This window comes from Heterocephalus glaber, unplaced genomic scaffold (genome assembly GCF_053883595.1).
Source record: "Heterocephalus glaber isolate CG9 unplaced genomic scaffold, H.glaber_assembly_v1.0 deba00001472, whole genome shotgun sequence".
Taxonomy (NCBI): Eukaryota; Metazoa; Chordata; class Mammalia; order Rodentia; family Bathyergidae; genus Heterocephalus; species Heterocephalus glaber.
This window is the reverse complement of record NW_028258315.1, coordinates 88874436-88895923: the sequence shown is the minus strand read 5'-3', so window position 1 is coordinate 88895923 and position 21488 is coordinate 88874436. Positions and strand designations below refer to the sequence as shown.

Sequence of the window (21488 nt, the reverse complement as noted above, 5' to 3'; positions counted from 1 at the left end):
ATAAGAAAAACAGAATCAAACAGAATAAAAGTAATGTGGAACTCATAAAAATATTTTAAAAGGAGCTATATGGCTAATGAGGAAAAAGGTGGAGCTAGCAGATTACCTAAAAGCCAAAATAATGGCTGCTAGGATTTGTTGGAGACAAAAAGGCAAATGCTAGAATGTCTCATTTCCCTTCCTCTGGGACTGATAATTTCCATGTTGAAGTGTACAAAGTTCCACAGTACTTTAAATTTTACTCTGGCTTTACATAAAAAGGTATCCTTGGTTTCTTCCATGTAACTGGTGAATACCAACAATTTTAGCCATTGCCTCTCAGTCTGCAAGCTCCTGTTCTGTTCCCTCTAACAAAGTAGAGAGGAACACATGCCTCTGAGCAGGGTGAAGGCCAGGCTGTTCTTGGCACTACTGAAAAGAACCTGCATTTATTACAAAACCAAGAAAATGCCTACACAGGCACAACTGGCTCTTCTGATGTCAACACTGAACATAAACACTGACCTGGGGCCAGTCACTAAGACATTCTAGTTTTGTGTCTTTGGACATCCATTGGACAGTTGGCTTTGTGGAAAGCTCCAGAGCTATTAAGTAACAGGTTATTTTTGTTTTTGTGATCCCTGGTGTCATATCCCCAGAGAATGGCTTAAAAAAGAGAAAGACCAAAAGACAGACTCTGGCTCTGGAAGAATTTTTGTGCTTCATTTAATACTACATAGCATTCCTTCTCTATCAATGAAGTCATTCATTTGGCACTTTCAAAGCACTAGAGATATAGCAGAGAATAAGAGAAAGTCTAGGTACTCCCAGAGTGTCCATTCTAAAAAGAGGACAATAGATAACAAGCAATTAAAGTACATATATACTGACACACATATGAATAGATATACACATTATAATATGCATATATAGAGATACACATGATTATGTTTATATACATAAAATATATATATATGCATATATTATATGTATATATATGTTTCTACAGGTGAGTGTTAAAAAGAAAAATATTTGTATCCAAGAGAAAGGAAGGCATTTATATACAAAAAAACTCACATGAAGCAATATTATTCATAATAGTCAAAGAATGGAAAGAACTCAAATATTCACCAACTGGAAAATGGATAAAAATAGGGTATATCTATTCAGTAAAATATTATTTGGCAGTGAAAAGAAATGAAGTATTGATGCCTCCTGCCACAATGTGCAGAAACCTTGAAAGCAGTATGCTACATGAAAGAAGCCAAATATAAAAAGCCACATATTTTATGATGTCATTTACATGAAATACCTAGAAGGCAAATCCACAGAGACACAAGTAATTAGTGTTTGCTAGGGATTGAGGGAAAGGGGTAGTAGAGAGTGACTGACTAATAAGAATGAGGTTTACTTGAGGAGGGTGGTAAAAATGTTCTGGAATTAGATTATGGTGACAGTCGAACCATATTGTAAAAATAACAAAATTCACTAAATAAATATTTTAAATTAGTTCAAATGGTGAATTTTATTACACCTTTTAATTTTTAAAAATGTCAACAGAATAAAAACTGAATAGGTTAAGAGGACAGAGAGCAATAGGAAAGATGCTATTTTAGCTAATGTGGTCAGAAAAGGCCTCCTGCATAAGTTGACACTGGAGTAGAGATCTGAATTTAATGAGGTTGCAGGCATCTTTGTCCATATGTATAAATGTAGTGCCCCCTTCTTTTCTCCCCCCATCTCTCCTTCTTTCCCTCCTTCCCTTCCTCTCTGTCTTTCCCTCCCTAGCCCCTCTCTCTGTATCATTTTTTTTTTATTGTGGCAAAATATCTAGAACACAAAAATCATCATTTTAACCATTTTATGTGTGAATCATTTGTGGTCACTGCATTATCATTTACAGTATTACATAACCATCACCACTACAGATTTCTAAAACTGTTTTGTCACCCCAAACAGAGAACTGCTACTGCTCTTTTAATGGTATAGTCAGGCTATTGATATAGAAGAAAAAACATTTGAAAAGTAATTTAACAAGAGAATGGGTAAACTGGGAGTATACTTATATTACCATTTACTTTCTTTCCTGTTTGATAACGGGTTAATGAGGATGGCTAGGTTTGTCCTCTATAGCATAAGCAGCCTCTCTGCTGAGAGAGAAAGCTAGCAGGGTGGAGAAAGGTGTGTCTGGCAAGATGAGCTTTTGGTGGCAAGGTCCTCTCCTCATCATGAAATACTGGGTTTGTACAAATTTGATGGTCCACCAAGTGGGGACCTTCTTGTCTGAAGGCTGGGCACCTTCCCTCATCCATGATTCTGTAACCATGGGTAGATGGCCATCCAACCAATCCAGATCCAAAAATTTCCAACCTGCCCTTCTGCTTTCCAGAGGTACATAACTTTAAAAATACAACGGAACTATTTTTCCACATCTCAGCATCAAACCTTAATAATTCACAGAAGGAGCAGTAGTTATTTTACTGCAAGTAACTTGGGATGAGAGTGTGTGTGTGTGTGTGTGTGTACACACACAGACCCACACAAAGGATAACTACATTTCTACTTTGAAAAGGAAACATACGCTACTTAAAGACAAAGAAATGCAAAGATGGCATATTTTGTATTAGTCTGAACTAGTAAGAGTTGGCCCCTATTAAACACAACATTCTCAGCTTTACTTTCTCATAATGTCATTTTTACTTCAGACTGTAACCTGGTTTATAAATTATATGTATGTGGTACATCTACGAAGAAATAATGTAAGAGAAATAGATTTATAAACTAAAATATAAGCTCTTATTCAACATACTTAAATGGACTCAAAACACTACAGATAATAAGCTATCACAAGGCAGTGGGATCGAATGACTTTTTGCACAAAAATATTTAAAAGAGGCGCTGAACCCTATCACAAAAGAACACTGATAATTCATTGTGAAACAGAACCAATGAGAACTGCAGCACTGCTGAACAGCATGCAAGCACAGGCAGTAGATGTGTCCTGTCTAAAAGGACTCTGATTCACAAAGAAGGGATTTTTTTTATTGAAAACGTTTAAAAATTGTGCAGCAAGACAAACATACTGAGCAGCACAACTAGGCTGACAATGTCAAAAGTGAACTTCCTAGGTGGACCCCTTTAAACCGGCAGTACCGGAGCTGACAGGGCAGGCAGGCTGGCGACCAGCTACAGCACTGTGGTCCTCTTTAGAGCCTGGCCTGGACCCTATTTTCCCAACAAGCGGAACCTAAACTCGCCAGCCACTTAATTGCTGATGTCTCAAACTTTGTCTTCACAGAGGAGGCCTTTCTATTCCTTCCACCAAGCCCCAGTCCTCTTGTAGCCCCACAGCATTCTAGTGCAGTACCATGTTGTACCTGGCCACTCTGAGCTGGGCATGGCTATGACTTCCCTCAGCAAGTCCTCAAACATTGATAACCCTTCAGCAGCCTCAGCTCCCACACTCCCTCCTATTTTACACGGAGAGACTTGCCGCTCCTTGAGGGCTGCTTCCTGGACTTCTCAAGGAAGGCTGTGGGACTCCTTGGCTGTGATGTATAGTGCTTAGCTCCATGGGAAACTCTGCCTACAAAATTACTGCTTGTTATTCTTTCCTCTTCTTCTCTTCCACTCCACTTCTGTCTCACTCTGAACTCTTTGATAACACTTTCATTCCAGCAGGTCTCCAAGCAGCAGGACGGCAAGATTGGGAAGCCTAGGGTCTGCTAGAGCTGTCTTCACCACAGTTGGTGCTACTGGGGCAGGGGTGTAGAATGACCCTTTCTTTCTTCAGGCTTTCTATCATGCCAGCCAGCCCGCCAGGCTGCTCCTAATGAATAACAAATGGGCCTCAGGATGCATCGCTCCAGAAGGGCTGCCATTACACGCTGTTCTTTCTTTTTTCCTTTTTTGTGTTGTGGCAATGTATCATCTTGCTTGGCTGGGTGTCACCTTGACAAAGGTCACACTGCAGATATGTGCACCCTTTCCCTCCTAGCCTCTCTTCCACTTGCCCACACCAGAAAATCTAGGACTCCGGTCACGGTCCTACTCAACAACTCTTACCACTCCTCAGTTTGAAGATGGAAGACCTTCAGAACAGTTAGAAGACAAGAGCTAAAGGGGATGTCACTGTGCTTGCAACACTGACTGGGGAGAGTGTGAACTAACAAATAAAATCTCCATTCACGGCATAGAATAGGTTTTTTTCCAAGCCTCCTCCTATTCATCGTCATTTCACAGATATTTAAAGCATGTATTATGTTGCTATGGACAATTAGCTATTTATCCAATTTTAGTTGAGAGTTTAACTCTCTCACCCGAAGGTTTTAATTATACCCCCAACCCCATACTTAGGCCCTGGTTCCTGCAGCTGGAAATCTGCCCCAGTGATGTTATAACCTTGTTGATGTAACAAAAGAGGAGTTTACTTAAAACTGGACTGACTGTGGACTTAAGCCAAATTTACTTGAAAGAGGAAAGGGTCTGTCAAAAATCCTATAGTAAACACGGCAAAGCAGTTCTTTCATAGCCCTCCCTTAATTCATAGCGACAAGCAATTTACATGTAAGTGGATTCATATGCTCTACCAAGAGGCCGCCTGCATCTCTGTGCTGGGCACTATGTGCTCCCCCATTCACTCCCCTTTTTCTTTCTTTCCTCCCTTTTGGATTTTTTACCACCTCTATGGGTATGTGGCGTAGTAGGCCATCCTCCTTAGTGAAACAGAATAAATCCACAATGTTTTAATTGCCTCAAAGTGTAATTAAGGCCCTCTAAACATTTACCAAGTGAGTCACTCCAAATAAAGGCCGTTGAAATTTCTGAAAGCCACTCTCAGACCCGACTGCTGTCCCGCCAGAGACGAACTTCAGGTTCTGTCAAAGGCGCTTAGATGGTCCAAACCCTCCCTGCTATGAAGTCAGAGTCTAGAGCCTGAAGTGGGAGGTGCTGAACCAACACCAGAGCCCAGGGTTCCTTCTGCTGCCAAAACCCTGTGGGGCCTCTTACCTTCTACTGTTAATTAGATTACCTTTCTTACTCCACACACTAACAAAAAGCACACATTAGACTAAACAGTGTGGCAATAAGACAGGGTCTGAAGGGGAGCCTTCTGAGAAAACATTAAAGAAAAATATCACTCTTAATAAAGTGGGAAAAGATTCTGCTGGTAATTTTAGCCTGTATAGGGTGGGGTACAGATTCTAACATTTTAAACACACACACACACACACACACACACACACACACACATGAAATTGACTGCCCCAAGTAGAAGGCCAGGCAGGGCTTTACTTTCTCTTCATCATTTTCAACTGCGCTTGTTGACAAAATCCATCCATAGCAAACAACTGGCCAGCACTCAAGTTCCTTTCATGCACACTGAGAGCTTAATTGGTTCTAACTAGATCAAAAGTTGTTTTTCCCCCCCTTGGCATGTATCTGTATCATTTCTGTGCTGCGTGGAAGCTGTGAGACATCAAAGGCAGATCCATCATCCTCTGTGAACCGCTATTCTCAGAGGCCATTCCCAGTCACTTCTCCTTCCACAGTGCCAGGATTCAGGGGTGCCAGGGGAGCTGCCAAACCCCAAGAACTGCACTGCATGTGCTCCTCGCTCCTGAAGGGCACCCAGCATGGAGTGGCCGGATTTCCCTCGTGGATGTCCCCAGGCCAGCCCCAGACCAACCAGTCCATGTGGAAATACGGCAAACTCTTCCAAACTGAGAGCCCATGAAAAAGATCCTAAGATGAAGAGAGTCCAGAACTCATTGCTGCCATTTAGGCCTTCAACAGCCCTTGATAACGGGGACCTGTTTTAATTACTCCCGTGTTATCCCAGCATATTGTCCCTCCCCCACACCTCTCCTTCTGGTTCTTTATGCTACTCACTATAAGGTCTTTGGTTCTTAACTTGAAACGGGTTAGGTGATACCTACTTGCTTAGCGCCTTCTACTTACAGGAGAGTCTGGGGGTTGACAGAAGAAGGCATCCTAGCTCTCTCACATTAGCTGTGTCCCTTGGACAAGTTTACTTAGCCTCTCTGAGCCTTAGTTTCCTTCTCTGTAACCTGGGGAGAATAACATCTTCAGCAGACTCTGCCCTTGGAAGGGTCAATGCTTCCCACTGGAGAAGTCATTTCACACTTACTCCTCAATTTGCTGGAACACAGATTTGATGGCTGAGCTATGGCAGCAATTCTGCAACATGGAAACAAAAGCTGGCTGTGACTCAGGATAAAACAAGGTGACGACAGTGAGATAATCTGTAATTTCTAGACTGCCCACCTCCAGACCTCTTTTTTCTTGCACTGCTAGAGAGTGAACACAGGGTCTTGAGTATGTTAGTCAAGTGCTCTACTACTGAGCTCTATCCCCTATGCTGATTCCCCTTTGGGACAGATGTGGCTTCAGAGAAAAGAAGGTTTCAGGACTCTCCACAGAGTTACCTGGACCTATTTAAGACTGGATTAGATGACCACATGAGATGCAGGACGTCTACTAATGGAAAGCACACTGCTCTTCCCCTTGCAGCAGCGCTGACACATGCTACAGGATCACACCACCCCCTAACTACACTGTGGTTTTATCACTGTCTGTGATATTCTAGCTTCCCTTGGGCTCCACAGCATTATGATTACGAATCTTTATGCTCACTCTTGGTTGTGGTTCAACAGAGGAGCCGTCCTGGAGAGCACATCCAGATGCCATCAGGGTACTGATGGGTGACTGTGAAACCTCTGCTTCCCATTCCCTACTGGGTGCTCCGTAACTTGGCACTCCACGGTCCTGGTTAAGTTGGCATCTTAGTGTGGATCAGGGCAGCAAAGGGAGCTGCAGTGCCCTAACCCTGGCAGTGCCAGGAGACTGACACAGCCCTCCCCAGTGCACCCACGCACCAGGCTCTGTATGACAGGGTCTCAACTGCAGAGAGGCTCAGCCGATCGCCAGGCAGCTCAGACTCACTCCATCTTAGGGAAGGAGGCTTTTCATATCTTGGATGTCTCTACTTGCTCAATGCCAGTGCCTCAGTATTTTCATAAAGTGATGACAGGATGCTCACAGACAACAAAAAGCAAAGCAAAAACAAGACCCTAAGTACATGGAAGAATTACAAATGGCTAGAATTTATCTTATATATTGTATATTAGAAGGCAATTGTATTTCCATAATGCAATTCTCAAAATACATATTTTAGAGGTCAGATCGGTTTCCTTATTTTTTCTAGGAAACTGAAGTAGACTTACACTCAGAGTATTAAAGGGGTCAGTTTCTAAATGCCACTCTGAATTGTCTTCCTCCTGAGTCTATCAAAAAACACTGAAAAAGACTTTACACCCCTTTTTGTCTGTAGTATCACTGTTAAATAGAAATGGAACATGAGGCACATTTTCTAGGAGTCACAGTGAAAAGTGAAAAAAGAAACAGTTGGCATGAATATTAATATTTATATTTAACCTAATGTATCTAAAATATTATTTGAAAATGAAATCAACATAAACATTACTGGGATAATTTACATTATTTTTTTCATACAAAGTTTTTGTTATCAGGCAGGAGTTACAGACTCACAGAATCACTCAGTGAGGTTCAGCGCTCAACAGCCATGTAGGGCTTTTAGGCACAGTACAGGTCAACCCTGGTTCACAGCACGCGACCTGTCTAGGGACACATGCGCACATATATACAATGAACCAGTGGCACAAAGGCACTTCTATTAGCAGAATGACCACTTAACAGTTTCCCCCAAGTGTCACTTGGGCAGCACGTTTGTTTACATACTATCCTAAACATTGCTTGGGCAGGGGTCATTTCAACCAGTAGATTCTTGTTTGCAGGAGATACACTTGTACGTCTGTTTGTTTTATATCAACTATTGCACACTTTTTTATTTAGAATGTTGTGCTCACCTTTGATGCTTGTTTTTAGTGAAATCTAATAAGTTCTGGTTATTTTCTTTTACTTATTTATGTTTATTTTGTTAAAAATAACCTATAATTTTAGGCCACAATTTATGAAAGCTCTTACCATAAGTACATTAGATATAACTTTTATACTTCTCCAGAACTCAGTGATATTCTTGTACAATAGAAAATGGACACTTTTGGGACACTGAGACTGAATAGGAAGGAAGTGCCAAAAGATTTGCAAAAGGAAAAACTGAAAAACAGAGAAATGTTACCATATCAGAAAGGAAAAGTTCATATTATGAAATAAAAAGACATCTCCTCATTGTCAACTATTCATAACACAGAAATGATACAGCTTGAAAGAAGAAATGAAACAAAAGCAGTTCCAATAGTGGTAAATGATTATAATAACTCTTTGGGTAGTGTTGATACAGATCACCAACATCTAACCAGCTATCCCGTAATCAAGGGCAAAGAAAAAATTATTATAAAATATTTATGCACCTTCTGAACCAAATAATATGGAACTTGTTTGTTATTTATTCAAAACAAGGGTGTTTATAAAGTCATTTATAATTTAGATCTAATTAATTTGTATCTAATTAATCTAATAGACCAAATAATTGAAAAATACAGGACAGAGAAATTTCAATCAGGATGTCCATCTTCAATGTCTTCACCATTACGTCTAGTGGGTAGACATTTGATTGAAATTGTACCACCTACAGAAAAAAAGGAAAAGGTAACATGACAGTATAAATTGTCTTGTTCAAAAAAAGACAATAATGCAAAAAGAATTCAGAAAGAGACTAGATACTACTGTCCAGATTGTAATGGTATATTGTGTACTGAATGTTTTAAGATATACCATACACAGGAAAAATTATTGAATGAATTTGATGAAACTGTCATTTTTATATTTCCAGTTGTATTATTCTATAAAAATTTTTGGTGATCCTGTATTTAAATAACTGGCCTGGTAAGTGGATACCATGTATCTTCTTTCCTATCGCATTCACTTAGTAAAGAGAGAGTAACAGTATAGCTTACTAAACTATGGTGTCTCTGTTTAGCATCAGGAAATCATAGCTTTATCCAGATAAAATTGCTGATAGTCAACCATTTGTGACCTATAAAGATGGCCAAACTGAATATTTTAACTCAAAGATTTCATGAGCAGAGTCACAGTAAGATCCAGAACTAAGACCACAGTAGACCTCCAAAAAATCACTGATGTGAGTGGTTGCTGATTGCAAAGGTATGGGCTACTGTATATTAGGTTCAAGTGTAGTGATTCGTTACTTCTTACATGCCTGACACCTCCTTTATAGGGAATACAAAGCTTCTACAAGTCTGACTGAAAGATAACAACTGGGGCACGAGCATGGAACTGACCGGGACAGGTGTTCTTGGCTACCACATGCATATCAAGGCCTGTGGCTACAGACACCTGTAAGCACATCACTGAGATGCCTCAGAAGCTCCTCAAAATATGTACAAGCCCATCACTACTATCACTGTCACTGTCAAATCCATCAGCAGCACAACCACTATGGCCATCACCATGGGGTCATTATTAACATCATCATCACATCATCATCATTGTTGCCACCACTATCACTCCCTGTCATTGTACGGAACAACATGACTGCCAAAGGCCTCATGCTGTCATAGGTGGGGCTTTGGGAAGGCAACTGAATCATGGGGCAATATGGCTGATGTGCTGTGAGGAGGTAGGGTCTGGTCCCAAAGAAGTGGGTCACTGGGGGCATGACCTACAAGGGTACATCTTCCTTCCCAGGTCCTCTCTTTGCTCTCTGCTTCCTGGCTGCCATGATATGAGCATCTTTTCCTCCATTATGCCCCTCTGTTATGCTATTCCTGCCTTGGATCTGGCTGACCTAGACGGAAAACATGAGCCAAAGTAAATCTCTTCTCCTTTAAGTTGTGAGTATGGGGTACTATGTCCCATTGACAAGAAAGTGACAAAGACACCCCCATCGTTAATGTTATCACCATCATCATTGTCCATCACCACTACCGACACTTTTATCACCAGTATTCCCATACCACCTCTTAATAAGCCCTCATTTAGTGCCTTGTACCCACTTCCCTAAGACATTTTCAATTCTGCACCTGTTGAATTCCTAGTCAATCTTTAAGATTCAGTTGAAATATCACTGCTCAAATCCCTCTCCATCTTACAAGCCAAATAAATTTCTCTCTCATTTCTCAAGACCAACAAAAAAGCCCTTTGTGCATATCTGAGTTAAAACATAATGAACCAATTATACAATCTTATCTGCCTACTTTCAGCTCCTAGCATTGAGCCTGAATCTTACTATAGGAATCAAAATACATATAATTTGATGGAATTCAAATGAGTGGGTTGAACATCTCTATTTGCTGGATGCCAGAGCCTTCCAGTCCTGGTGCCTTAGCTTGACTGGTAAATTCCTCAGATGCTGAGCTAAAAAGTGATTTGAGGTAGTGAGCTGATATTTCCAGTCATTCTCTATATATTGCACCTTTAGAGAGTTGTAAATAATGATGAACATGGACCATAACTCACATATCCTTGTAGATTTCATTGAACTGTCCAGAGCTCATATTTAACAACTTTATCGATAAAGTCACATATCATACAATGCAACCATTTAAGGTACAATTAAATGGGGTTTTGCATATCAGAGATTTAGGAAATCATCACCACAATTGATTTTAGACAATTTTCATAACCACAGAACTGAACCCTGTTTTCACCCTCAAATCTCTCTACCAGCTCTAGGCAACCACTAATCTACTTTCTACCTCTACAGATCAGCATATTTGTCATATAAATTAGAACATACAATAAATAGTCTTTTGTGACTGGCTTCTTTCACTCAACATGTTATCTTCAAGGTTCTTCCGTGATAAAGTATCCATTGGTACTTTATTTCTTTTTATTATCAAATAATATTCCATTGTATGGATGTACCACATTTGTGTATCCATTCAACATCAATTCATCTTTTTGTATTTTTTTACTTTTTGGCTATTATGCCCAATGCTGTCATGAACATTCATGTACAATTTTTGTATAGATATAAATTTTCATTTCTTTTAGGTAGATACCCAGGAATAGAATCATTTTATGGGTAACAATGTTAACATTTTAGGAACTGTCAAACTGTTTTCCAAAGTGGCTGCACCATTTTACAATTCCACTGGAAAATTAATGAAGGTTCCAGTTCCTCCATGTCTTCACCAATACTTGTTATTTTGTTATTTTCTTATAGTCATCCCAGTGCACGCAAAGGGCTATCATTATAGGCTTGATTTATATTTCTCTAAATAATTTGAACTTTTAATGTGCTTACTGGCAATTTGTATATGTTCTTTAGAAAATTATTTGTTCAATTCCTTTGCCCATTTTTAAATTGGATTATTTGAATTTTTATTATGAGCTTTAGGATTTCTTTGCATATTCTAGATACAACTCCCATATCAGATACATGATTTGCAAATATTTTCTCTCATTTTGTGGGGTTTTTTATGAAGATATCCTTTGAAGGGCAAATATTTTTTATTTTTGTGAAGTACAATTTATCTATTTTTTTCTTTAGCTTATAGTGCTTTGGGTATCACCTAAAAAGGCTTTGTGTTATAGTTTTACCTCTTATATTTAGGTCTATAACTTTTGTAAATGATGTAAAAGAGCTTTATACATTGTTAAGAATTTTAAGAAATAAACAGTCCACAAAATTCTCTAAGTGTATCTCATGGCTATATCACTACGTTTTATTCTTCAAGGCAACAATATTTCAGTACTGATTCTCTTGAACATTTTAGAGAGAGACCTGACATTCAAGATGCCCAGAGAATTTTATACAGGAAGAATTGGGGAAAGTGAAAAAGCTTATTTGTTAGCAAGTTGGTTTTAATACTGATAAAATTCCTCAGAAATTGATTTTATAGGGTCTTGTGGTATCTCTCACTGCCATGATTTCTACGTTATGAATAATGAAAATTCAATAGGTACTTATGGTTTCTTGTTTTCTTTTTCATTTCCTTCCTTCTGTCCTTATTGTCTTCCTCCCTTCTTTTCTCCTATTCTCCTTTCCTCCCTCTTTCCTCCTCAAATCTCTCCCTCCTTTCCTTCACAGTTCCCTTCTTTTCCTTCTTTCCTAACTGCCATCTTCTCTCATTTACTTTCTGACTTCCTTTCTTAATTCTCCTCCCCAATAATATGTAAGCTCACTGAAAGAATCCCCTAGGTGTTGGCCATCTGGGCAGCATTTTACCACCCCACCCTTCCCACACACAGTGCTGGGCACAGGGCCAGGCATAAGGTGAAAGCTCAGTAAGTGCTTTAGGGTTTGGTTTGAATAGCTAAACCTGTTCATGAGCTCTAAGTGCAAACAAGGTTTCCTTTCTTCCCAAGTGACTATACATGCACTATTCCATCTATATTCAATTTTGGAGAAAAGATATTTAGAAAAAAAAAGAGAAAAAAATAATAACAAATTCAATCACTTATATGCATAATATATGTATGGAAAAAGAGGAAAGGAAAAAAATCAAAATGTCAAACGTTTTGGGGGGACACATGCTCTATTTTTTTCTAGTCAGTATTTTTCATAATATGCATATGTAATTTCTATTTTTAAAAAGAGATAACTCTGTTTTAAAACAAATATTATTTATTCTTGCTTTTTTAGATATGACAGATGTAAATTTGCTGGTCACTTAAAATGTTATACAAGAAAATTCACCTTTATAATTATACAGTCTTATACAAATGTGACTTATTACTCTCATTCTGAGTAATGACAAAACAACAAATCAGTAATATCAAACCCATTTTACTGTTAAAATATCTAGCACTCATAGAATTTCTGATCATCTAGCACAGATGATTTTCAACAATCATTTGGCTTGCCAAGATATCTCCCACTCCCTTCTCCTGTATAACTGACTATGTGCACATTTTATCAAGGATAAACTTATTGGTCCCTTAATCTTTAAATGAAGTGACCTCTATACTCAAAGTTCTCACTGGGCAGCACCTGAGTACCTAATACAATCTGTGTATAAGAGAGAGATACGACAGCCTGTAGATTTCTGTAAACTAATTGTTAGCTGAGTATCTGTCATATAAATTAGGACACACAACCAATGGATTGTGGTCCACCAATTCTGCTGTGAATGTCACTGAGACTGAAGCAAATGGTTCTAAGAGAGTTTCAGGGGACAAGAGTGAAATTTGCTCAGGGAAAGGGAAGGGGAAGGGGAAGGGAAAGGAAAGGGAAAGGGAAAGGGAAGGGAAGGGAAGGGGAAGTCAAGTCCCTGACAACAGAAGCCAGCTGTTCTTCCCTCTCAGCTGATGCTAGAAAGCCCTTGTTCTGTGAACTTCAAAATCAGAGTTCAAAGCCCTTCTGGTCCTTCACTAGCTTCTGCTCAATAAAAATACCATCCCATTTCACAATTCTAATTATTATTATTTCCTCAGTTAGTAAACTGAGAAAAGTATGTCTTCAGAGATGCTAAGGAGTAGAGACCCATTTTGGCTGAGGTTAGCCTTGGCAGGAATCAACTCTTCTTTTCCTCAGGTTTTATATTCTTTTAAAAATAGCCATATTATTTCAAATATTAAAAGAATAAATCATTAGATTATGCAATGGAAAGTGGTTCAAGTTTGCTGCCAAAGAGTTTTACATATACACTTTCAGTTGCATTACAAAACTTAACTGCAAGCTGGAGTTTTAAATTTTTTTTTTTTGGTACCAGGAATTGAACTCAGGATCTTGCATTTGTGAGGCAGGCAGCAAAACCACTGAGCTAAATCCCTGGCAAGTTTTAAATATTTTCTAAGTTTAGTATCTTCCTGGAAATTCCAGACCAGTTCTGGAAGCCTCTTTTATTGTGTATCTATTTTTAAAAAGTCCTTTCTTCTTATAAACATATAAATTATTTCTAATACCATCATGAGGGAAAGGTAATGCCATCCATTTCACATCCAGTCACAGCTGATCAATGCACAAGTAAGCACACTTCCCTACACTGTGGAGACAAGATCTGTAAGGACAGCTTGGGAAGGGTGACTGAGGTAGGCCCTAGTTCCAGTGGCCACACATCAAGAAGAATGTGAAAATGAAAGGGAAGATGCTCTAGTTCTGCTTGGAGGGGAACCTATTTCCTTTAGGGCAAACATAAGATTAGAGTCAAGTATATTGCAGAAGACAATCTATGTCTGCATACTTATGGGGTCAACATTTTGGAACTCCTCTCACTTCCTCATATAAATGACTTCATTCAGCAGAAACTTCCAGAACTGTTTTAGTCTTTTAGCAAGATTACATCAGTTCAATCACTGAATTCTTTTATTGGCTATTTATTGAATTCTTTTATTGGTACTTCATTTTGAATTTCATGTGAAATACTCCTTCTGTTCCCGTTTTACCACATTTACTTCCTTTACCCATTATGTCTCAGTTGACATGTCCTTCCTTTCTGAAAGGTTCCCACAACCCACAGGAAGCTTCCTTCAACCCAATACTTGCAATCTGGAACAGATACCCCATAACATTCAGAACTTTTCCTTATCAGAGCACTTACCCCTCTCCACAGTAATTACCAGCTTATACCACCAACTTCCCTGCAAGAGGCAGGAACAATGTTGTCACCATGGTTGGACACAATCCGTTCCCACAGAAAATGCTCAGTAGCTATTTGTGGAATCGGTAGAGAAAGACTGCATAGACTATCCAAAGGGGATGGGACTTCAAACCCTATCATATGAACAGAAGGAGGAACTATACACTTTCATGTAGAGGTGAGAAGGTTCTGCCATGACTGGGGAGAAGAGAGGATAGAACTTTCTTAGATACGCCAGGGTTGTGTAGGCATAAATCCTTCACTGGAAAAGTGTTAAAGAATCAAAGAAGGGAGTGAAATAAAAATGAAATCTATTATAGTACGCAGGGAAACTTTTAAAAGAGCAGATATAGTTCTCTGAGGAGGGAATGAATTCTCTTGGAACACTATTGAGTAGATTTATTAAGACACTTACCAGCTATACATATATACATATATATATATATATACACATTTACATATGTATATATATGTTTAATCCTTAGAACTCTACAGAGGACATAATGTCATTTACACACTTGGGTAAGGGCACAAATTGAACAGAATAAGTGCAGGGCCAAGATCCAAACTCAAATTATCTTGTTCCACCCCAGAAACCTAGGTACTTTACCCTTGAGCTAATGAATCCCCTTATCACTTCAATGGGCAGGCAGAAGCTAAAAGAGCCCTTCCAGAGACGGGGCTCTATTAGATGAAATTACAGGCTAGGTCCTATGAAACATTAAGTTTCTATGGTGATATCTAATTGTCAACAATCAGTCTTGCTTGGTTCAAGGTCAACTGGAAACTAAAGGATGAAGGATACATTGTCTTTTTTGGTGGAGGACTCCAGCCTTCACATGTTCTACCCCTCTTGGGGCACACTGTCATCCCACTTCTGCTGCAGCCAGGGCCAGAATGCTACCCAGATTCCTGACCTAGCTGATGTACTTTATGGGGTCCTTCCCCTTCTAGAGCACCCAGACTTGAATGCAAAGCCCAGGACAGAAATCTGACTCAGCCCAAAGTTATCCCATGTCACCTAACTGAAGGATCTTTGGATATGGAAGCCTCCCACTGCCTAATTTAAATCATCAGAATGGTGCCAGGGTTGGATATACAATTGGGACACTGAAATAATCAAGACTAGAGTAAGCTTCTGGAAAGGGGAGACTCAATCATGACTGGATCAGCATCTAGCATAGTGTGAGGTTCCTAGTTATTGCACAGTAAATGATAGTTGAATGAATTCATGATTAAGAACAACCTGACAAGTTAATTTTTTTCCAATAAGATAAAGGGGGATGCTGATGCCAATGTGATCATTAATAAAACAGTGCAAGAAGCTGATTATATTTAGACTTTGTTAGAGATTCAAGCGCTTTTCTCATTACAAAATGAGCTTCATCTTGGTTTCATTTTCTATAGAAAGACCACTAATCAAGACCCCAAAACCTTTCAGTGTAGAAGATAAGACTACCACCAGTTCAGCTTCACATACTTTGAAAGTTATTTGTTTCTTCAAAATCCTGATGTTACTATTCAATAACAAGATGAAAAGAGACAGGACCAAGAAAAGGCCTTCTCTTACAGTTATATGGAGAAAGATCAATAATCACTAAGAGATGGAATTGTGTCAACCCTGAGAACACTGAAACTTAAGCATAAGCCAGGAAGAATAGAGCCAAAATTCAAGTAAGGGATGTATCAAGTGGCATATATATTTATGGTTTCTTCATGTAATATCACCAAATGGTCAATATTTCTCTCTTATAGCAACATTTTAAAAAATAAGTCTTTCACATGTGGGTCCCAGGACATTCCAACACTATGGAGAATGGCCTTCATGAGAATTCTCCTCTACCTTTTAGTGTTTGTAATTCGGTGTCAAAATGTTTATCTGAAAAAATAATGTTTATACTGAAGTATTTATGGATGAAATGATATAATGTCTGAGATCTGCTTCAAAATAATCCAGGGATAGGGGTGGGGATTGGCAATGAGCTGAATAATTGCTGAAGTTGGATGAAGGGGATGTGGGGGTTCATTTTACTTTCATTTATAATTGACATTAAAAAAAGATTTAAAAGTAATGTACCCAAGTGCAATGGGCCATAAATTAGGAAAGAGTTGATTTTGTAGAAAATCCCCCTCCACAGAGGCACTCCCTCATCTGATAGGAGAGAGACCAGCATTCATCAATACCAGACTTATCCTGGTGCCTGTGTGTTTTTTCCCAGATATCTGTATGGATGCCACAGTGAAGGACAGGTTTCTCATGGTGCTTGAAAAAAAATGTATGACTTTGCAGGAAACTGTCAATCAACCAAAATTCTTTAAACTCTTCTCTAAATATATTAACATTTTATAAACTCACCTTTCCAAATGAGCAGTTTACTTAACTTCAATAAAAAGGCCTTCTCAACAAATGTAAGCCTGCAAAAGAAAGTTTTGGAGCTGTTTAAGAAGTAATTATGTCAGAAATAGAAGATACAGGTAATGCCCAAAGATGAGAGTAGATTAGAAGAAGCTCTTGATGGAATCAATTGCACAGAATTTAAAAGTTTATGTCCTCAAAGAAAAAAATGGCCCTGAATGAAGGTCAAGGGTCTAAACTATCCCACCAAAGATTAGTAGATGAATATTAATGTGGAAAGACTCCCTCCTAAGCTTCAGAATCTATGTAGCATGGGCCATGCTGTCTCTGGAGGCACTGGGCATGGGCCAGTGTTACAACTCCACTAGTGTTACTACCACACTGGGGTCAAGTCCAGTGTATTGCAGTGTATTGTAGGGAAGGGCTGGGCCACTGATCCAAGGTTAGAAATCACAAAAACATATAGGCCAAGACTAGGCTAGCTGTTCTCAACCAGGAGAGATTTTGCTCTATGGCAGAACCTCATCACCAATGACTGAAGAGATTTTTTGTTGTCACCATTGTAGGAAGGGTATTGATACGTCATCTATTGGGCAAAGGCCAGGACCTCACCATAAACAATTACCCAACTGAGTGTCAACCTTGAACCTCTGACCAGAGAGATGCTTCCCAGCCCTCATGCATGAGGGATGGGAGTGCTCAGGCAGCAGACAGTGGGGATGGTATGATGAACAGGAGGGTCCCCCTTCTCCATTGCTGTTACAGACAGCCTAACCACAGTCATCAATTAGACTTCCTACAGATCTCTCAGTTTCTGCTTTTCTCCATCCCCACAGCTGCCACTCTATCCCAGCTGTCACCTAGGACTGGTGTGGCATTTTCCTAACCAGTGTACCTATGCCCAAATCCATTCTCTGTGCAAAAGCCAGGGCAGTAGCTAGAGAGATCAGGCACATGGGTGGACTACAGAGGGGGGCAAATCCCACTTTTGCTGGATGGACTAGTTACTTTAACCTCTGTGCCTTGTTTTCTCTAATTGAAAAATGGAGATTATAACAGTACTTACCTTGGAAAGTTGTTAAGATTAAATAAACTGCTGCATATAAAGCTCTTTACAAGTACTTGGCACACAGAAAATACACTGCAGACATATTTTATTATTTTCAAATCATAATACAATCTTTCCATCTTCATTCAGTGAGTTCCTATTCACGGATAAACATTAATAATTGACCATGACTCAAGGACCTGGATATCTGGCCTCTGCTGACCTCTCCAGCCTCAACAAATACCACTTTCTCCATTTGTCTCTGTGCTCCAGTCTCACAGGATTCCCCTGAGTTAGTGAAAGGAAGATGAGTACTTCTGCCACAGGGTGTTTGCACAAGCAAACCCTCTTCTCTTGCCATGCCACATCTTAGTTACTTTCTTGCTCCTGGGGAAAAATACCTAACACCCAGGAGTTAAAGGAGGAAAAGTTCATTTTAATTCACCATTTGTAGAGGTTTCAGTTGATACTGTCTGATTTAGAGGGGAACAGCAGAGGAGAAACAGTCCATTTCTTGGCAGGCAGGAAGTAGCACAGCTTCCTTCTTCCTTCCCTTTTATTCCATCCAGACTACAAGCCTATTGGTTGGTGCCACCCACACCCAGGGTGGGTCTTCCCTCTTCAGTAAATCCATCACCCATACCCAGAAGTACACTAATCCAATTAGGGGACTAAGCCAGTTATCACACCCACGATCCAGTCACTCCCCCAAACCCCATCTATGAGTGCATGAGGCTTTGAAGAGGCATCTAGATAGAAGCCATAACACCTCCATCCTCCATCAGCTCCACCCTTTCACCTACTGCTCTCCCAGTCATGCAACACATCATAGCTCATAGCTACATCCTCAGGGTGCTTTCAGGATGCTCTCCAAGCTCCATGCTCCACTGTTTTGCACATTTATCCCAGATGTAAGTATGCATTCAGAGTTTGATTGGACAATAGGTTGTCAATTAAGTACTCAATAAACATTTGTTCATTCTGTCTAGAAATACTCTACTAGGCAACATGTTTTCTTTCATGAGTGAGTCAGTGGCTAAACATACGATGGATCCAGAGAGAAGAAGTGCTTCGGTTGGGCCTTAGTTCAGGTGCTGTATGGCAGCCACAGAAAGCCAGAAGTGCCTTCCGTTTCAGGGAAACCAGAATGCTCTTAACTTGGCTGAAAGAACACTACACCCCACTATGTTCTCATGTTCTTCTTTGTTCTATCTCAAGGACTTCTTCCTTTCAGTCAAACTCACTTTCCCAAGCCTGCAGAGCAAAAGGTGAGTTTTCCCCCATTGGATGGGACAGGAGAAGGGAGCTGTGTTCACTAGTCCAGACAGAAGCAGACTCCAGATCCTCAGCCCCATAATACTCTAAGGTGGGATCCCCAAAAGTCATTCTTGTTGAAGGGTCATTTGAAAACCATTCATTTTCAGAAACCACAAAATGGTGGATTTGTTTCAGTGTTTTGACTTTAGCAACAAGCAATCTGTTTCTTTTCTCAAAATTATTTAATATAGAAAATATAAACATTTTCTAACAACACTTTTAAAAATCATTCTAACAAGTCTTATGTATCTGACCATGGCACCTGGCCTTCCCCACTGTGCTAGTCTGGGTCCTGAAGGAAACGGAATTCCCACAGATGGTTCCCAGGAGGAGACTTCAATGAAGGGGCTTCAGAAGGAGGGGCAGAAGTAGGGTTAATGAAACAAACAAGAGATGCTGAGGCAACCAGAAAGTAGACAGTGGGTAGCTATTATCACATGTCAGGCTGCAGGAGCCAAGAGAGATGTAAGTTAACCTCAGGAACAGCTGGAGCCATGAATGGATGCTGGTAAAAGAGCACCTATAGTTCAGGAGAAAAGCCCTCACTGCCAGGGATAGGGCCTGAGGAACATGAAGGAAGTTCTCTAGCCTTGTTCTCCTTCTACCCTCCCATCTCCTGCAGTGCCTCTCAGTGCCAACCAGTGTGAGCCAGTGGGGGTAACCCAGGGTTGTAGCCCACAAGGAAGAACTTCCCAGAGAACAATGGGCGGGGGAAGAGCAGAGAAGAACCACAGGGCCTGCCCAATCCTGCTAGTCCTTATGATAAAGCATTAGCTCACAGAAGCCTTGGAAATACATCGAATGGAATGTTTTCCAAGAAAACTCAGAGCCAGAGCCAGAAAAAGAAGGTCCAAGCGCAGGGGTCAGTAAACTGAACACACAAACACCAATTTTAAAATAGAACAGAAAGACATCAATTGAAATGTTATTAATAAGTGCATGCTGACCCTAGCTGCAGCGCCCCCTGCAAAACTCTTCAAGTAAGAGAAACATTGGGTGTGAGGCAATAACTGATTCTCAAAATTGGCCTCAGACTCCTGCAAGTTCAAATTAAGACCCCTGGGATATTGGCTTAATCCAAAGATCCAGCCAAACACCGCATTTCAGTTTTCACAGTCTGTTGCTTCCCAAAGTCCATGACTAGAAAACAAAACTCTGGCCATACTGGGTTGGCAATGTGGCTTCCAGCTACAAATCTTCATTGCTTTGCTCCTGGAGAACTAAGTGGTCTCTCCCAAACATAGCTCATTCTCCAGGCAAAATTGCTAGAGCCAGCCATTTCTCTGCTGCTATATGTTCTCCCTCTTTTTCACTGCCCTCTTGAGGTTTCTCCTCCCCAATGTTTATTCTGCTTTCTGCCCAACAGAATCTAGTAAGACAACTATTACATTGAGAAAATTCAGAAAACACTGAACTCTAGCACTTTGTAGGACACCAGAAGTTGGAAGTAATGGAGAATTGAAAAGGAGAGTGCAAAGTATGGATAAAGGAGAAAGAAGGAGAAGGAAGAATGGGAGGAAAAGAAGAAACAATAGGCTGGTCAAAAGTGAAGTGGGTATGGAAGAGGAAGGGAGAAAAGAAGAACTGGCAGCCAGCTGGAGGCATATCATACTCAACCACATCATGATATAGCAAAGCATCCTTTCATTTATTGTCTTTCACAAATTTTCATTAAATGCTTACTAGGGAGCAAAAGTATTCAGAGCCTTCCCCATTTTGATACTGTCCCTCTCTAAAAATGTATATATCTTGGAGTCTTTCATGACACCTCCTTCCAATGAGGATGCAGTTTTATATTTATGCTGTACATTCTTATGGTTGTAGACCCCCAGTCTTATGTGGACTAAATTTTTACTATGCAAAGAAAAGCAGAGAACCCCCACAAATTGGAATTTTCCCCAAGTCTTGCCTGTAGGTAACTGGCACCTATCTAGCAGTCTGTTCCCCTTTTATGGTCAGAGGCTTGCTATGGCACACATTCTCCACCTTTCTAGCACTGTCACTTTTCTTCTACCCCTTCTGCTCTAAATAATCATTGCCAAAAATGTTTCCCTAGAAAAGGACTTGGCTGCCCAGAGGGATGTCACAAAGGAAGAAACAAATGGAAGAGAGAGACAAAAGTGGAGAAAAAGAGGAGTTCCTGTAATAAGGCATCAATTTATAGGGCTGGCCTATCCCTGTAGAACTGTCCAGTTTCATATCCTTAACTCTATAGTTGGGGAATATGAGGGCCAAAGAA

At 40.0% G+C, this 21488-nt stretch overlaps 1 protein-coding gene across 30 annotated transcripts in view; it reads right to left on the bottom strand.

The window, feature by feature from the left end:
* The window catches only part of Erc2 (ELKS/RAB6-interacting/CAST family member 2), a 1049338-nt gene that overhangs the window by 355776 nt on the left and 672074 nt on the right, over positions 1-21488 (bottom strand). Inside the window, exon 18 of one of the 30 annotated variants that reach the window (XM_087182366.1) lies at positions 15020-16943. The exons of the other annotated variants lie outside the window; for them this stretch is intronic. Coding sequence (XP_087038492.1) covers positions 16865-16943 — 79 coding nt within the window. The 3' untranslated portion in view covers positions 15020-16864. Of the gene's footprint in view, positions 1-15019; positions 16944-21488 lie in introns of those variants that run through there. 30 annotated transcript variants of the gene reach the window in all.